At 45.7% G+C, this 16550-nt stretch overlaps 1 protein-coding gene across 1 annotated transcript in view; it reads left to right on the top strand.

Annotated features, from left to right (window-relative positions):
- The first annotated feature begins 237 nt into the window (after window positions 1-237).
- NOL6 (nucleolar protein 6) overlaps window positions 238-16550 on the top strand; it is a 59262-nt gene continuing 42949 nt past the window's right edge. The window contains exons 1-17 of the mRNA XM_077284261.1: window positions 238-362; window positions 2315-2530; window positions 2675-2791; window positions 2870-3049; window positions 3506-3674; window positions 5259-5393; window positions 5525-5694; window positions 5787-5907; window positions 7819-7877; window positions 8859-8960; window positions 9250-9365; window positions 9515-9692; window positions 9989-10111; window positions 10672-10820; window positions 11204-11279; window positions 11533-11670; window positions 13406-13523. Coding sequence (XP_077140376.1) covers window positions 336-362; window positions 2315-2530; window positions 2675-2791; window positions 2870-3049; window positions 3506-3674; window positions 5259-5393; window positions 5525-5694; window positions 5787-5907; window positions 7819-7877; window positions 8859-8960; window positions 9250-9365; window positions 9515-9692; window positions 9989-10111; window positions 10672-10820; window positions 11204-11279; window positions 11533-11670; window positions 13406-13523 — 2194 coding nt within the window. The 5' untranslated portion in view covers window positions 238-335. The remainder of the gene's footprint in view (window positions 363-2314; window positions 2531-2674; window positions 2792-2869; window positions 3050-3505; window positions 3675-5258; window positions 5394-5524; window positions 5695-5786; window positions 5908-7818; window positions 7878-8858; window positions 8961-9249; window positions 9366-9514; window positions 9693-9988; window positions 10112-10671; window positions 10821-11203; window positions 11280-11532; window positions 11671-13405; window positions 13524-16550) is intronic.

The following is a 16550-nucleotide window of genomic DNA, read 5'->3' as shown; positions in this document are numbered from 1 at the left end:
TACAGCTCCTGGAAGTGTCTCCCCCCCTAAAGTTCAGTGGGTAAACTTTTTAATTATATGGTGTAATTGTGCTCCCACTTCGTTCCCCGGAAGAAAATATATAATATTCGTATAAATCATGGCTTCACGCCACTTCTACAAACTATGGGCAAAATTGCCCGTAACAGTCATGGCCGCCCTAGTCGTATCTGTATTACGTCAGCTCTGACGTAACTTCCTGAGCGCCTCAGCTCTGACGTTCTATGTGCGACGAAAGTCTTATCCAATGGGAAGCTTTGATGGGCGTGGTCTGAGAGTCTGGGAATCGGTGACCCACGTGTTCCGGCGGAGGGGAGATGAAGGGGAAACGGAGCAAAGTGCCGGTAAAAATGCTGTATTTGGAGGCGTGTCAGTTGCCGGGCAGCCCATGAATATTCATGTTGTGGCCTCTTCGGTGTTTTTATATAGTCTGTGATATATAGTCTGTGATAAGTGTGTGTTCCCCGTGTTACCTGGGCACAGAGCATTGCCTGTGGTGCTGCCATAGTCCATGCCCCCCGTGCTGTCCTCTCACACCCTGTCACCACCCCCAGTGCCCCCTTTATAGGTGTTTTTTTACCCCAATTTTGCCCACTTTTTGGGCACTTCCTGGTGCACTTGGCTCCCAGGACACAATCTGGTCAGCCCCCTCCTCCAGCCAGACCTCCACTTACCCACGGCCTCCTTCCCTTTCTCCTTTAAACCCCAGAAATGTTCCATTTTTACACCTTCCCCCCCCCCCCCCCCCTTTGTAGATTTGAATGACCCCATTGATTTTACCGTATCACGTACTGAGAATTAATGAGAAAGTTGTAAAATTAAATCCCAAATGTGGTGAAATTGGGAATAAAACCCGCAAATCCTCCATTGGGTTTTTGTATTATTGTGCGGTGGTGATCGGATCGCTTCACTCTTTAGATCAGCGCTATAAGGACGACACAGTGTGGTTTGGTTTGTAGTTCTAGTGGTGAAAAAAAAAGTTAGTTTTTTCTAAATACTCTGAGAACGGTAACATTTTTTTATCTTCCCATGTGTGAGGACTTGTGTTTCTGTGCGCTGAGCTGACTTTTTTAATGATACAATTTTTGGGTACATACGATCCCTTGATAACTTTTTGTTGCATTTTTGGAGGATGTGCATTACCAAAAAACTACAGTTCTGGCGTTTCCCTTTTTTTTTTATTTTTCTTTTCGGCTTTGAATAACTTAATACTTTGATCTGATTTTTTTTTGGGACATGACATTTATAATTTTTTTTTTAGTCGATTAGGAGACTTGAGCGATCAGATGATCACAGGTTCATGTACTGCATGTTTTGTGTCTGCAGCTCCTATGCGGAACTATATGCCTCTGTGGTTACTGCTCATAGAACGCCATTACATATAAACGGTTCCCACTGGTGATGAGCGAGCATACTCGTTACTCGGGTTTTCTGAGCACGCTCGGGTGTTCTAGTATTTTGGGCATGCTCGGAGATTTAGTTTGTGCTGCCGCAGCTGCATGATTTACGGCTGCTAGCCAGCCTGAACACATGCAGGGATTGCCTGTTTGTTAGGCTGAGTTCATATTACGTTACTGGCGTCCGTTAGACGGACTACGTTACACCGCGGCATAACGCGGTGTAACGCAGTCCGTTAATGCCGCCATTGAGTCCAATGTCGCCTCCATCTCTAGCACACGCCCACAATGGGTGGGCGCTAGGGATGTGCCGTCATTGAGTGATGGACCCTCGGACGCGGGCTGCAGCGTTTCTGGGTCTGTCACTGCTAGCGCAGATAGAGCATCTGCTAGCTCTATCTGCGCTAGCGCAATGATACATCGGCACTTGCGTTAAAAGCAGCCCGTTAACGCATGTTGTGAACGGGCTGCTGTTAACGCAGTGTGAACCTGGCCTTAGGGAATTACCATATGTATTCAGGCGCAAATCATGCAGCTGCGGCAGCACAAATTAAATCTCCGAGCATGCCCAAAATACTAGGTGAACACCTGAGCATGCTCGGAAAACCCAAGTAACAAGTATACTCACTCATCACTATTTCTCACCTTTCCTGGACTTGTAGCATGTCCCGCCATATGATCCTCTTTCCCTTTTTTTCACACCAGTGTGGCAAAAGTTGGGTAACAACCCCCCCCCCCCCTGTGTAATAAAGCTTAGCCATAATGGGGGGAACATGTGAAGAGCGGCATTTTCTTTCAATTTCGGGTGGCAGTGTATCGTGGTCTTGATGTGGTGGCGGGTGCGGGTAGAGCTTGTCATTTGTGGATTTTTGTGTTCATCCCATTGTTATGGATTACAGGATGGGGACCATGGTAAGGATGGTGTCGAGCAGTCCGCTGACCCTCCGGCTACCAAGAAGAAAGCTAAAAAAGCGGTAAAAAGACCTTTAAAGTCTAAACCCCCAAAACCTGCAAAGAAAAAGAAGTCTGATGAGAGCAAACCCCTGAGCACCGAGGAGCTGATCCAACTGAAAGAGACGGAGCAGCTGTACCACACCAACCTACTGCACATGCAGGTACCTCCATCCGTCCGTCTGTCCGTCCGTCCATCCATCCATTACCAGCACTGCTACTTGGGAGGGATGCAATTATTAATGGGGCTCTCTCCAGTTAATATGACATTACAGATTCATATTAATTACAAATTAATTTATATACAGATTGAAGAGCTGCTGAAAGAAGTAAAACTGAAGGACAAGAGGAGGAAAAGCATTGATGATTTCTTGCAGAAAATCAGTGACCTCATTAAGAAAATCCCGAAGACTCCGCAAACAGACGTAAGGCCTGGAATGACTGCGCCTCTGTTCTACATGGTTTAATGTGTCATATAATGTTTGACGCTCTCTCCTCCGCAGATCGCAGACCAGTCCTGGCTCCCCAAATCCGTGAAGGTTCCTTTCCTGCAGATTCCTTTCCAAGTAAAAGGATCGTTTCACTTCCTGCCCCCGTCCTCCATCAAGGTGGTGGGGAGTTACCTGCTGGGAACATGCATTAAGCCTGAGATCAATGTGGACGTCGCAGTCACCATGCCACAGGTAGGAGTCCATCGTGCATCTACTGCTCTGCTCTGAGTTAAAGGGGTTGTCTTGACAGGTCGCAAAAGCTCATTCTGCCATACCTAAAAGGATTTCTGTCCAAGACAGCCGTGTGAGTGGGTCCTGCGATCAGTATAAACTTCTCTAACCCCCGATGATCAGTCTTTAAAGTCGGGGGTAATGTAGCACTATTTCATATAATGGGGTTCATAAGACAAAGCCTGCTAGACCAGAGCTGAGATGCTCTCTGTTCTCGCTCATAAAGGGGGTTGGTTGGTCCCCGGTGGGCACTTGGACAGGGGTAGCTGTCATCACCCCTGTCCACATTGGAAGTCACTTTGAGAAAGGCTGAATATGGCCGGCATGAATCTATAATCTCGTAGTCTGTTATCTGGCAGGTTGTGAGACTTTCTATAACTTTGGATAAGTTTTGTAATAGTTTTTCATGTCTCTCAGGAAATCCTGGAAGCAAAAGATCACCTGAATCAGCGTTACCTGAGGAAGAGGGCGCTTTACCTGGCATACATCGCTTCTCAGCTGGCACCCAACCAAATCTTCAGCAGCGTCAAGTTTGCATATATGAACAGTAATCACTTGAAGCCGATGCTGCTTCTGAGGCCGGAGGGTGAGTATTACACCTGACTCTTCAGTTGAGACCCTCACCCCTACCAAATACCATTTCTGTGTAACTTTATGCATCATTCCCATCATCCAAACTAATGGCACATTGCTGGGATATGCCATAATTGTGTGATTGATTGGTCAGCACTGGTTTAGCACTGCGGCCCCTTCACTGTTCTCAGCACCGCACCACCCTGGTCACCTGCTGTGCAGGGAGCTGCAGCGCTGCCTCCTTGAAGTCAGCTAGGTGGGCTTCTGATCTCTGCACAACCAGGCAGTCAGGAGCAGCTTTGTGCAAGGAAAACTTAAGAGATCCGACTGATGCCAAGTCTAAAGCTACAGGACGACTGTGGCCTTGAGACTACGATGTAGCAGCTGTGTACTGCAACTGTGCTCTGCGGATACTCCATGCTCTGTGTCAGTGATAGTAAATTCACTTTATAAGCTTGAAATAAGCTTTTGAACTTTTGTACTTTTGAATGACATCACTGGTTTTACCATGTCATGTACTTGAAAACGGGGACAAAAAAATTGCAATAAAAGTGCAGTCCCACACTTATTTTTTGTTTGGCTTTTTGGCTAGGTTCACTAAATGCTGACCGGCCGTTATGATTCTCCAGGTCATTATGAGTTCATAGACACCAAACATGTCTGGGTTCTTTTTCATCTAAATGGTGGAAAAAAAAATCCAAACTTTGCTGAAAAAAAAATACAATTGTGCAATTTTCTGAGACCTGTAGCGTCTACATTTTTTGTGATCTGGGGTCGAGTGAGGACTTATTTTTTGCGTGCCGAGCTGACGTTTTTAATTATACCATTTTGGTGTAGATACGATCTTTTGATCGCCCATTATTACATTTGAATGCAATCTCGCCGTAATTCTCCAGTTTTTAATTTTTTTCTCGCTACGCTATTTAGCGATCAGGTTAATCCTTTTATTATTGATAGATCGGGCAATTTTGAACGCGGCAATACCAAATATGTGTAGGTTCGATTTTTTTTATTTTTTTATTTTATTTTGAATGGGGCGAAAGGGGGGTGATTTGAACCTTTATATATTTTTTTTTTTATTTTTTTCATATTTTTTAAAACATTTTTTTTTTACTTTTGCCATGCATCAATAGCCTCCATGGGAAGCTAGAAGCTGGCACAACCCAATCGCCTCTGCTACATAGAGGCGATGCTCAGGTTGCTCCTATGTAGCAGAATTACAGACTTGCTATGAGCGCCGACCACAGGGTGGCGCTCACAGCAATCCGGCATCAACAACCAAAGGAGTCTGCAGGAGACCTCTGGTTGTTATGCCAACGCACCGATGACCCCCGATCACGCCTTTTGGACACAGACACTGGTTGTGTAGTAGACTGTGTCTGGACGTCCGCCTCCAGTAGCTATATACCCCAGAAAATGATGCCCCACAGAGCACACATTCGCTCTGCTGGCACCATTATAGCGTATGGCCCCATCGGAGCATACACCTGAATCCCGTGTTGCGGGGGGTTCGAACATATGCTCTGACGGGACCACCGAGCATGTGCTGAGTGCAGTGTGAAAGCGCCATAAATGTTTAATGTTCTTGTCTGGACAGGTGAGGATGTAAAGATGGTGACCGTCCGCATTCACGTTTGTCTGCCTCCTGGGATGTTTAAGTGCAGCCGATTCTTCCCCGGCATGAACAACGTGCGGCCTACCTGGTACCTGGGAGATAAAAATGTCCCCAAAGGTAAGAATCAAGCGCTGATGTGCGGAGGGGATGATAGCTTGCATAGCAGTGATGGGGGGGATATATAGTTTTGAGTTTTCTGCAGTCCACAGAGAGTCCCACGTCTCAGGTTGTGTTCATCATTCTTCCAGCACAGGGAGCCAGTTTACCACCCACCCCGCACTATAACAATGCCGTCCTGTCTGACCTGGCCATGGAGCAGCATTTTCACCACCTGTCGAGCTGCGTGTCCGACTTCCCTGGCATGAAAGATGGAATCTCTATTCTGAAAGTCTGGTTACGCCAGCGGCAGCTGGACAAGGTGATGGACGGGCTACAGTCTGTGATCCCTAGAGACTGTCGCCCCACATTATTATATGCATGAATAAATCATTTATATTTTTATTTCTTTAGGGTTACGGCAGCTTTAATGGCTTTGTGGTTTCCATGCTTGTGGCTTATCTGCTCTCCAGGAAAAAAATCAACAAAGTCATGAATGGACATCAGGTTCTGAGGAACACCCTGCAGTTCTTGGGTATGACGGACTCTATGTGACGCTCTGCAGACAGTGTGATTGCTTGTTGTACTTAAAGGGGTTATTTGGGACTATTTAATTTTTATTTACCAAGAACTAACAGGCAGGTACATACTAACTACCTATCTGTTCTGCCGGCGCCGAGTGGACACAGACTGCAATTCTGCGGCTTCCGCTGACGTCACGTTGACAGAGCAGCTTCTCTTCCGCTCTGATTTGTTGACTGCCGGCTCCCCGTCGCCTAACTGCGGGAAGCAATTAGCATGATGTTGGCTTTCATGTCTCATCTACAGAGCAGCCGGGAAGAGAAAGAGCTTCTCTGTTGATGTGAAGCAGCAGAATCGGGTCAGTGTCCCGTGGCTGGTGGATATTAGCCTCGAGAAATCGCCTCCTAGCTGCCGGCACTCGCTGCTCCTCTTTTTTGATTAGGAGGCCTGGCACGACGATGTGTCTGCATCATGTCAAAGTGAAGAGGTCGCACCAGGCTGGCTTTTCGAAAGAGGAGACGGATGCCGACAAATAAGAGGTTCGCTGGGCCCCCATCCTTACTGACCCGGCCACTGGACCAGTCTTGTGAATCGATTCACTCATCTCCATTAGGGCCTCTCTGGAAGGCTGCGAGACCTCTGCTCTTCCCTACTTAGTGCATACTGACCGCTGTGCTCCTTACACATGGCGTCCTTGTTCTCACGAACACTCATACTTGCACTCATTCACTCGCCCATAGTGACATACATTCAGCATTAGGGAATGTTTCAAAGCATAAATAATTGTATCGCACATTTGCTGTGGAAGTTTTATTAATTTCCATGGCATAATCTACATAGTCTACATGTTTTGCGTGCAGATTTTGCTTCAGATTTGCAGTGGATTTTACTGAGATTCGTTTTAAAAATCCGAAGTATAACTTGACATGCTGCGTATCTTATTGTAAATGCAGATACAAAGGATTTGCTGCAACAATTCTGCTTCAATTTACAATCTAGAATCCACGTTGGACTATGTGCACACAGGAGTTTTTGGAGCAGAAACTGAGCTGTGCACACAACACGGCTTTCAGAAGATTTTCGTCCCTGAAAACCTTTGAAAAAAAAAAAACGTTCAAAAATATGAACATATACTTGTCTAAGGAAAACGACTTTTCTCGGCATGCGTTCAGTCTTTTGTTGCTTTTTTAAACTGGATCTGTCAGTAGATTCGCCCTCCTGAGCCGTCTGTATGGGCACGCAGGTCATAGGAAGCTGAATAAAATGATACCTTGATATCTACGATCTGATGCCTTACCCCACAGAAATCCAAGTTTTCATTATATGTAAATGAGCTGTTAAGATCTATGGGCCGGACATAGATCTCACCGGGAATCTGCCTGCTGTCATTTACAATAAGCTCTGCATTGTGAGAATTGTCCGGTATCGGTGCCGGGAAAGGCGGTCACGTGTCTGTGAGTATGTGATACGCACGCTCCTGGCCAGAATCCCACTACACCGTTTCCAGTTCAATGCGAGTGTATTGTGTGAGGTTGTATTTTGGGTGGGAGTATTCATATTGCACAAATCCCGGTCACGTGACCGCCGTTACTGGCACCGATACCGGAGAAACCTCACAGCGCACAGATCTGGGAGGATTTACAAGTCTGCAGTCTCATAGTCGGACAACCCCTTTAATCCTACTGACAGGTTTCCTTTAGCACTTCCGAAGTATCATAGTCGTTCTTCGGGTGGCTTGTGCACCGAAGCCGCCTGCTTTCTTAATAGAACATTTGGTAAAAATCCGCCGTCGGCAGAGTACTGCGATGTCGGCGGCTTTTTCCTGAATTTTCTCCAAATCTGAAACCTCATCAACGTGGAGTTTCTTTACAGCATCATTTATTTTGCCTCTAATTTTTCTGAAACCTTTTGTCTGTTTCCGCAGCAAGCACTGATCTGACAGCCGACGGAATTACAATGTCCTCATCCACGGACCCGGCCTCGGTAGGTGTCGCTGGTTGTCTAGCACCATTTAAATGAAACTTTATTTTTTTTACGCTTGCTGGTTTTTAGCCATTTCATGTCTTAGTAAGAAGTAGTAACTAACATTGGATCAAGTTGTGGGCGGCAATGGTGCAGAAATTTATATTTGTATTTTCCCCCTGACTTTGGTACTGACAGTCTTTGTACTGCACGGCGGTGAATGGCAGCACTACATGTGCAACTGGAAATATGTTATGTGCTTCCTATAGAAAGCCATTACAATAGTGACATCTAGTGGAGAAAAGCCACATTGCAATGATGATCCTGAAGTGTTGCTGTGACATTTTAATCCAATCCAGCAGTGACATCTAGTGGAGAAAAGCAGACATTGCAATGAATTTTACAAATCGTCGCTCTGACATTTCAGGGGCTAAAACGATTATGGCAAATCCATTTTTTTTTTTTTTTTAAAACTTTTTGTTTCCCCTGAAGAAGTTTTAAAAAAAAAAAAAAAGAACGTGCATGTTACTTCTTTAAAGGAAATTCTGAAGGAAATTTCTCCAAACTAGGCACTGTCCAAACAAAAAGATACAAAAAACTTCTGAAAGGCTTCAAAACAACTTTAGAAAGAGAGAAACGCTTCCAAAACCTCTTAGAGAAATGAAGAATTTCCTGAAGAGATTTCTGTTTGAAAACTTGTGGTTTTTAAACACCCGAAAAAAAAAATTAAAAAATTAAACCCGCAGTGTGAACATTGCCAAAGGGTATGTGCACACAGAGTCATTTAGCTGAGTTTTTGGAGCAGATATTGAGCGGACGTTATATGTTTTTGGAGGGTTTAGGCTTAATATAGGATGACCGTTTCCAGAGCAAGCATTTTACAGACACTGATCAAGCAGGGAATCCTGTGAGGTTTCCGCTATGACGTGTGCTGCCCCATCTTGGATTCTGCATATACAATATGTGTCTATTTGATGGCTCCCGCCTTGTTCCTGTTTGCAGCCCTCCGTAGTGGATTTCCATCAGGCCTTTGAAGTGGTATTTGTGGACCCCCTGGGACTTGTGAATCTCTGTGCTGAGATGACGGCTGCCAAATACAAGCAGGTGAGAGAGGATGGAACTGCTCGTTAGTCTTATATGCCAACCCTGTGCCATTCCTTCAAGCCTTATAAGTTCCCTCTTGGTCCTCTTCTCCGGCTCAGGGCACTTGCTCCATCTGTTCTGTTTTCCCTCTCTGTCTATAAGATCCCCCATCTTATAGACAGAGAGGGAAAACAGAGAGGGATCCCTGTAGAAAAAAAAGGAAGGTTAGCTCAGATTTGCAGTTACATAACAGCCAAGGGGACTGAAATAATGAAAAAATGGCTAATTAACCACTTTTCTATCCCTATAGATCCAGTTTGAGGCCAAGGAGTCTCTCAGGGTCCTAGATGACGCCAACACCACTGGCTTTCTTCAGGTCCTCATGGTGCCCAAGCCTTTTGTGAGAAGCTTTGATCATGTTTTCCAGTAAGTATAGCCGGGACCTTGTTTAATGGTGGTGACCCAGAGTCAAAATCTATGGAAGGGTCTGCAGTGCCCCCTAGGGATGAAGAAGTGGATCTCACCGATCTCCTGGCGCTTGTCCCCTCTCTCACTGTCTCGCTGCCTCTTTTCAGCATCACGCAAGTGGACAAACTGCAGAAAACCTGCCAGAAGATGAAGCTGTTGAATGAGCTCGTAGACCGAGGCGGGGACTACGTGGCAGCCACTCTGCCCTTCATCTTGTCTGTGCTCCAGAAAGGCCTAGACCAGCGTGTGGTCCTCGTGTCGCATGCACCGATGCAGAAGCCTGAGGTAAGCCCACCGGAAGTAATGGTCGAGGGGGATGCGGAGGACCAAGCACTTTTACAGATCTGATTGGTGACATTGCAAACCGTGCAGCTCTGGTTGTATTGAGACAAGTGATCTTTGACATTTTAAAATAATGACATCTGTAACTTTGTATGTAACCCCTTCTCGTACAGCACCATGGAATCAATGGTGCTATATAAATAAATAGTAATAATAGGCTTTTCCCAGTGTAATGTTAATAAAGGTCACGGGACTGTTATTGATGGCCGGTCCTAAACATGTCTGTCCCCTCTGTGCAGTGGGACATAAGAGAGGAACCAGCGCAGCACAAGGACATCGGCGCCCTGACCGTGGGACTGATGCTCACTGCAGATTTTTTTTCCAGTGTTTTGGAGAAGGGACCGGCTGCAGATAACCCAGAGGTGAGTATAATACTACTATTAATAATAGATCTTTTGCAAAGTGCAGTATAGCAGAGAATCCATTCAAAGTTTATCCAAATAGCAAGGTAAAACTGCGTCTTTTAATGCACATAAGTCTTCCTCCGTCTCATGCTTTGCATCTTGCCCTCCACGCTTGATCAATATTCTGCCAGCACTACAGGGGCTAGAACTTCATTTTCTCCACTTTGCAACATTCTGTTGTCCTGCCCAAATCTGTTTGACAGATAGCAGAGAGACAAAAACCTGACCCCACGTTCTGTAATCTGCCTCATGTTTCCTAGAGCTACACTTGTCTACAGGACACGGACAACAAGTTAGACAGAAGGGAAACCCCTATTAGCCGACAATATGTACTACATTTATCCTCCTGAATTTGCTGCAAAGGGTTATGTGGCCGTTCGCAGCTTTCTTCATGACAAAAGCATTAATAAAGTTACATTATCTGCAGATTTATTCAGAAAAATAGGAACCATATTCATAAAGCCATAAATAATATTTCTCTGCTCATGCATAACTCTGTCTATCTCTCTCGTTACCAGGCTGCAGAGTTCAAAAGTTTCTGGGGAGAAAAGTCTGAGCTGCGGCGGTTTCAGGATGCGTCTATATGTGAGGCTGTTGTCTGGCCGGCGAGTAGCGTGGAAGAGAAGCGCAGCGTTCCTGAACTTCTCATTAGACACCTTCTCCAGCTGTGAGTGCGGCCATGACCTTTCTGTATAGAATAAGGGGGAGAGTATAATAATGGGGTATGCCTGCTCCGTCACTGCCACAATGGGACAGGTGACATCTACTGATACCTGCCGGGCCACGATGACATGTCACCTGCCCACCCACCTCCTGATGCAGCAGTGAATGGAGCCGGTGTAACTCTCTGAAATGATGCCCCCATAATCTTGGGGTCACAAAACAGCTTGTCCGTGTGGGACCCCAGTAAACAGACACAAGCTTTGAGCCCCAGGACTTTATTATGAAGCCTCGGGTTCTAGTGATGTGACACTAACCCTCGCCCCTGACTCCTAGCTTATAGAAAATTACTGTCCAAAATGTTGACAATGTTATTTTCCTATGTCTTAGACATGCCGATCTTCCTGGACCCGCCATCCGCTATGCCGGCAACCTCCTGGACTGCGTGCTAACAAAGCAAAAGAAGGTGATCACACACAACGTCACTGTCTCGTCTGTATGGTAGTGCCATTGGCTTAGATGCAGCTATTCCTATGTAGTAAAGGTCAGAAGAACAAGGCTGCTTTTTTTCTATAGTCAGCGCGATACCTGTCCATAGATTGCTTGTGGAGCAGTTTTTGAAATAAAGCAGCCAGGCTTTTCTATTTCTAAACACCCCCTTTAAGGCTCGGGTTTCTGCCTCCTACCATTGTCATTAGGAATTGTCTTGCATGTTTCAGGCTGGTACGGGAGAGGAGCAGATGGTCAGCGTCATCCAGTCTTATGATGACCTGAGCAGGAAGCTGTGGAGCCTGGATGATTTACCGCTCACGGTCACCGCAGTCCAAGGAACGCACCCGGCACTGCGCTACACAGACGTAAGTTCTCGCTACGTATCGTCATGGTCATGTCTTCTACTGTGTTTTTATTATATCAAGCAGGCCTTTTTTCTCTCTAAAATGCTAAAAAAAAATCCCTACTACTTTTTTTTGTTACACCTTCAACCCAGGGATGTGGCACAGGATCTTGCAACATTCTGGCAGGACCAGCTCCTTTCTGAAGCATTAAAGGGTTTATTCCCATCGTTATGAATGGAATATTGTCGGATAAGTGCTTGTAAATACAAGAAATGTACTGTTTATTAAAGTTTTCAGCCTTTCTTTACTTTTGTTCATAGCTCTTTGCTTTGTGGACAGACTACCGCTGATAGCTGAAAATGCGCAGTACTTGCAAGAGACGGCAGCGGTGGTCTATCTCCTAGGCAGTGAGCTGAACACACCAGAAAAATGTTCATATCTCAGTCTGACAATATCAGAGAATGCCACGTCACCCACTCCGCACTCAATTAAATCCCCACCAATCCCCTCCACAGGGCAATGAGGTGACACCACTGCCCTGAACCTGATGCTGAGCAGAGATCCAGGATGGCTGTCATCGTGGATCGCCTGATTTCCGTCAGCTTATTATATCATAAAAAGGAAAACCATCGTGAAGTCACGGTCACGTTCTCTCCCACTTCTGTACGGGATCTGCCTTCGCCGGAGGATCTAGTCCTTCATATTTGGGACTTTTCATGGGCTTGACACAAATTCTGTTGTGGCCTACATGTGTAGTTTATTTCTGCACCCTTAGGCTTATTCTTTTGATCTGTTCATCAAGAACTCTTTTTTTTCGGTCCATTCGCACTGTGTACTGCCGTCTTCTTCCAAAGATTAATTGTCCCTTTATCTCAGAGACTTGCTCAGGCGTCTTATCCCCAGTCCTGCCATGGTCCCCGATGAGGCTGTCTAGGTGCCAGTGTCTGACTTTTGCGGTCAGTGATCAAGATTTCTTTTCACAGTGGAATTGTGACCTACAAATCCCACCATCCGGCCCACCAGTTCTTCCTCAGACTTCCCTTTGGCAGGTTGACTTCTCCTCAGATAGTCGTGCTGGTTCTTCCCATGGTCCTGGTAGGCTTACGGGCCAGAGTAACTGTGGCTATACCATATCTCAGTGACATCTGGGTGAAGGCCCTTTCCCATTCTAAAACTTTGATACTGTCTTTATATAAGTCTAGGCACTCTTGCTCTTTCCCCAACGTGGCCCCAGGTCTTCCCAGAGGCGTTCCTCCCTACTCTGTGCACCTCTCACCCTCTTCCTGGCAGTTCCCTAGTGAAGGACTTTGGTTCCAGCAGGACGTCTGCCTCACTGTTCTTCTGTCTGGTGAGAGGCAACAGAGGTTCGGGGCAGGCTGGACCCTAGCGCCCCATCGGCTGCTGGCTGACAGACCCTCCCCAGTGCTTTGTCCTGCTTGCCTTCTATCAGCACCATCGTTGTGCGGGGGTTACCGCTCTTCGCCTTTCTTTGGGGATCGATGGATAAAGTTTTGCTTTTTTCCTAACTATCAAAAAGTAAGGGAATAACAGTAAATAAAATAATTATTAGAATGCAGAATCTGGCATAAATTAGGGCACTCAGCTTACCGGAGGGGCACAGCCTGTGTATGAGGAGGCAACGCTTTATTCTTCAGGTTCGCATCCTTGTGGCAGCAGCTTATACCCACGAAAGGAGAACCGTATATTGTTTGTGGTGATTCACATGGAGCATTTACTTATAGGTTATTTCTTCTAGGTGTTCCCTCCTGTCCCAGTGAACCCAGAGTGGAGTTATTATAAAACCTCTGCCGACAAGAAGTTTCTCATCCCTTCCCTGGATAAGCCTTGTCCAGCCTATATATCTCCTATGAAAGGTGAGCCGTCTGCTGTACAATCCACTACTCGTCCTGACTTGCCAGGCACCAGAGAGCCAGTCAGTGACATAAGAGTGACGGGACTGCAGGGACTCATACGTCACTGGCTTGGCTTATGATAAGTTCACAGGGCTGGTGGCACAGCAGAAACACTTGCTCCTGTGATGAAACAAATAGGCAGGGAAATGTGTTGCCTAACTGAAAGAAAGGGCTGTGAGCCCACGTTGTGTCATCTCACTACTCAGTTATGATTCCTCCCCTGCCAGGAGATGATGTATGATCAGACCATGTCCCTGTACGGTCAGACACGGCCATTACACAGTACACATAAGGGGCACATTTATAAGATTATCTCGGCACAGGAACATTTTATTTAAACACATCCAATTGTGGAAATTATTAGTCCAAGATCTATTGATTAAAATGAACTTTAAAGAGGTGTCCACTACTTGTACAACACCTTCTCGGTTATATTCTGCCATGTAAAATAACAGCCTATACTCGGTTCCACCGCTGGTGATGTTATGTTACATGAACCCTGCAGCCAATCAGTGGCCACTAATCGACTGCTTCCATCCATTCTGGATACAAGATCATTTTTAACCCCTTTCTGACCTTGGACGGGATAGTACATTCAAGGTCAGAACCCCCGCTTTGATGCAGGGCTCCGACGGTGAGCCCGCATCAAAGCCGGGACATGTCAGCTGTTTTGAACAGCTGACATGTGCCCGCAATAGCGGCGGGTGAAATCGCGATTCACCCGCCGCTATTAACTAGTTAAATGCCGCTGTCAAACGCTGACAGCGGCATTTAACCGGCGCTTCCGGCCGGGCGGCCGGAAATGAGCGCATCGCCGACCCCCGTCACATGATCGGAGGTCGGCGATGCGTCAGAATCGTAACCATAGAGGTGCTTGAGACCTATATGGTTACTGATGCCGGCCTGCTGTGAGCGCCACCCTGTGGTCGGCGCTCACAGCACACCTGCATTTCTGCTGCATAGCAGCGATCTGATGATCGCTACTATGTAGCTGAGCCGATCACATTGTGCCAGATTCTAGCCTCCCATGGAGGCTATTGAAGCATGGCAAAAGAAAAAAAAAAATGTGAAAAAAAAAAAAAATATATAAAAGTTTATATCACCCCCCTTTCGCCCCATTCAAAATAAATCAATAAAAAAAAAAAATCAAACCTACACATATTTGGTATCGCCGTGTTCAGAATCGCCCGATCTATCAATAAAAAAAAGCGTTAACCTGATCGCTAAACAGCAGAATTACCTTTTTTTGGTCGCCGCGACATGGCATTAAAATGCAATAACGGGCGATCAAAAGAACGTATCTGCACCAAAATGGTATCAGCGTGCCAGCTGAGCACGCATAAAATAAGCCCTCAACCGACCCAAGATCATGAAAAATGGAGACACTACGGGTATCGGAAAATGGCGTAATTTTTTATTTTTTTTTAGCAAAGTTTGGAATTTTCTTAAACCACTTAGATAAAAAATAACCTAGACATGTTAGGTGTCTATGAACTCGTAATGACCTGGAGAATCATAATGGCAGGTCAGTTTTAGCATTTAGTGAACCTAGCAAAAAAGCCAAACAAAAAACAAGTGTGGGATTGCACTTTTTTTGCAATTTCGCCGCACTTGGAATTTTTTTCCCGTTTTGTAGTACACGACATGCTAAAACCAATGATGTCGTTCAAAAGTACAACTCGTCCCGCTCTTACATGGCCATATTGATGGAAAAATAAAAAAGTTATAGCTTTGGGAAGGAGGGGAGCGAAAAACGAACACGGAACAACGGAAAATCCCACGGTCATGAAGGGGTTAAGTAAGATGATTTTCTGATTGTCCATTTTTTACATTATTCATAAAATGAGATAGTTACTGAAAGGGCAGAAACGTTTAGTCAGTCGCGTCAGATGGTACATTAACCCCTTAATCCCATATGACGTACTATCCCGTCAAGGTGACCTGGGACTTAATTCCCAGTGACGGGATAGTACGTCATACACGATCGGCCGCGCTCACGGGGGGAGGGCGGCCGATCGCGGCCGGGTGTCGGCTGCCTATCGCAGCTGACATCCGGCACTATGTGCCAGGAGCGGTCACGGACCACCCCCGGCACATTAACCCCCGGCACACCGCGATCAAACATGATCGCAGTGTACCGGCGGTATAGGGAAGCATCGCGCAGAGAGGGGGCTCCCTGCGGGCTTCCCTGAGACCCCCGGAGCAACGCGATGTGATCGCGTTACTGCGAGGGTCTCCTACCTCCTTCCTCGCTGCAGGTCCCGGATCCAAGATGGTCGCGGCATCCGGGTCCTGCAGGGAGAAAGGTGGCTTACCGAGCGCCTGCTCAGAGCAGACGCTGGTAAGCCTGCACCGATGTAAGTGAGATCGGTGATCTGACAGAGTGCTGTGCACACTCTCAGATCATCGATCTGTGATGTCCCCCCCTGGGACAAAGTAAAAAAGTAAAAAAAAAAAATTTCCACATGTGTAAAAAATAAATAAATTCCTAAATAAATAATAATAATAAAAAAAAATATTATTCCCATAAATACATTTCTTTATCTAAATAAAAAAAACAAAACAATAAAAGTACACATATTTAGTATCGCCGCGTCCGTAACGACCCAACCTATAAAACTGCCCCACTAGTTAACCCCTTCAGTAAACACCATAAGAAAAAAAAAAAAAAACGAGGCAAAAAACGCTTTATTACCATACCGCCGAACAAAAAGTGGAATAACACGCGATCAAAAAGACGGATATAAATAATCATGGTACCGCTGAAAACGTCATCTTGTCCCGCAAAAAACAAGCCGCCATACAGCATCATCAGCAAAAAAATAAAAAAGTTATAGTCCTGAGAATAAAGCGATACCAAAATAATTATTTTTTCTATAAAATAGTTTTTATCGTATAAAAGCGCCAAAACATAAAAAAATGATATAAATGAGGTATCACTGTAATCGTACTGACCCGAAGAATAAAACTGCTTTATCAATTTTACCA

Source organism: Ranitomeya variabilis, chromosome 1, assembly GCF_051348905.1.
Source record: "Ranitomeya variabilis isolate aRanVar5 chromosome 1, aRanVar5.hap1, whole genome shotgun sequence".
Classification (NCBI taxonomy): Eukaryota; Metazoa; Chordata; class Amphibia; order Anura; family Dendrobatidae; genus Ranitomeya; species Ranitomeya variabilis.
Note: the sequence above shows the minus strand (reverse complement) of the source record. Positions and strands in the feature narration are given on the sequence as shown.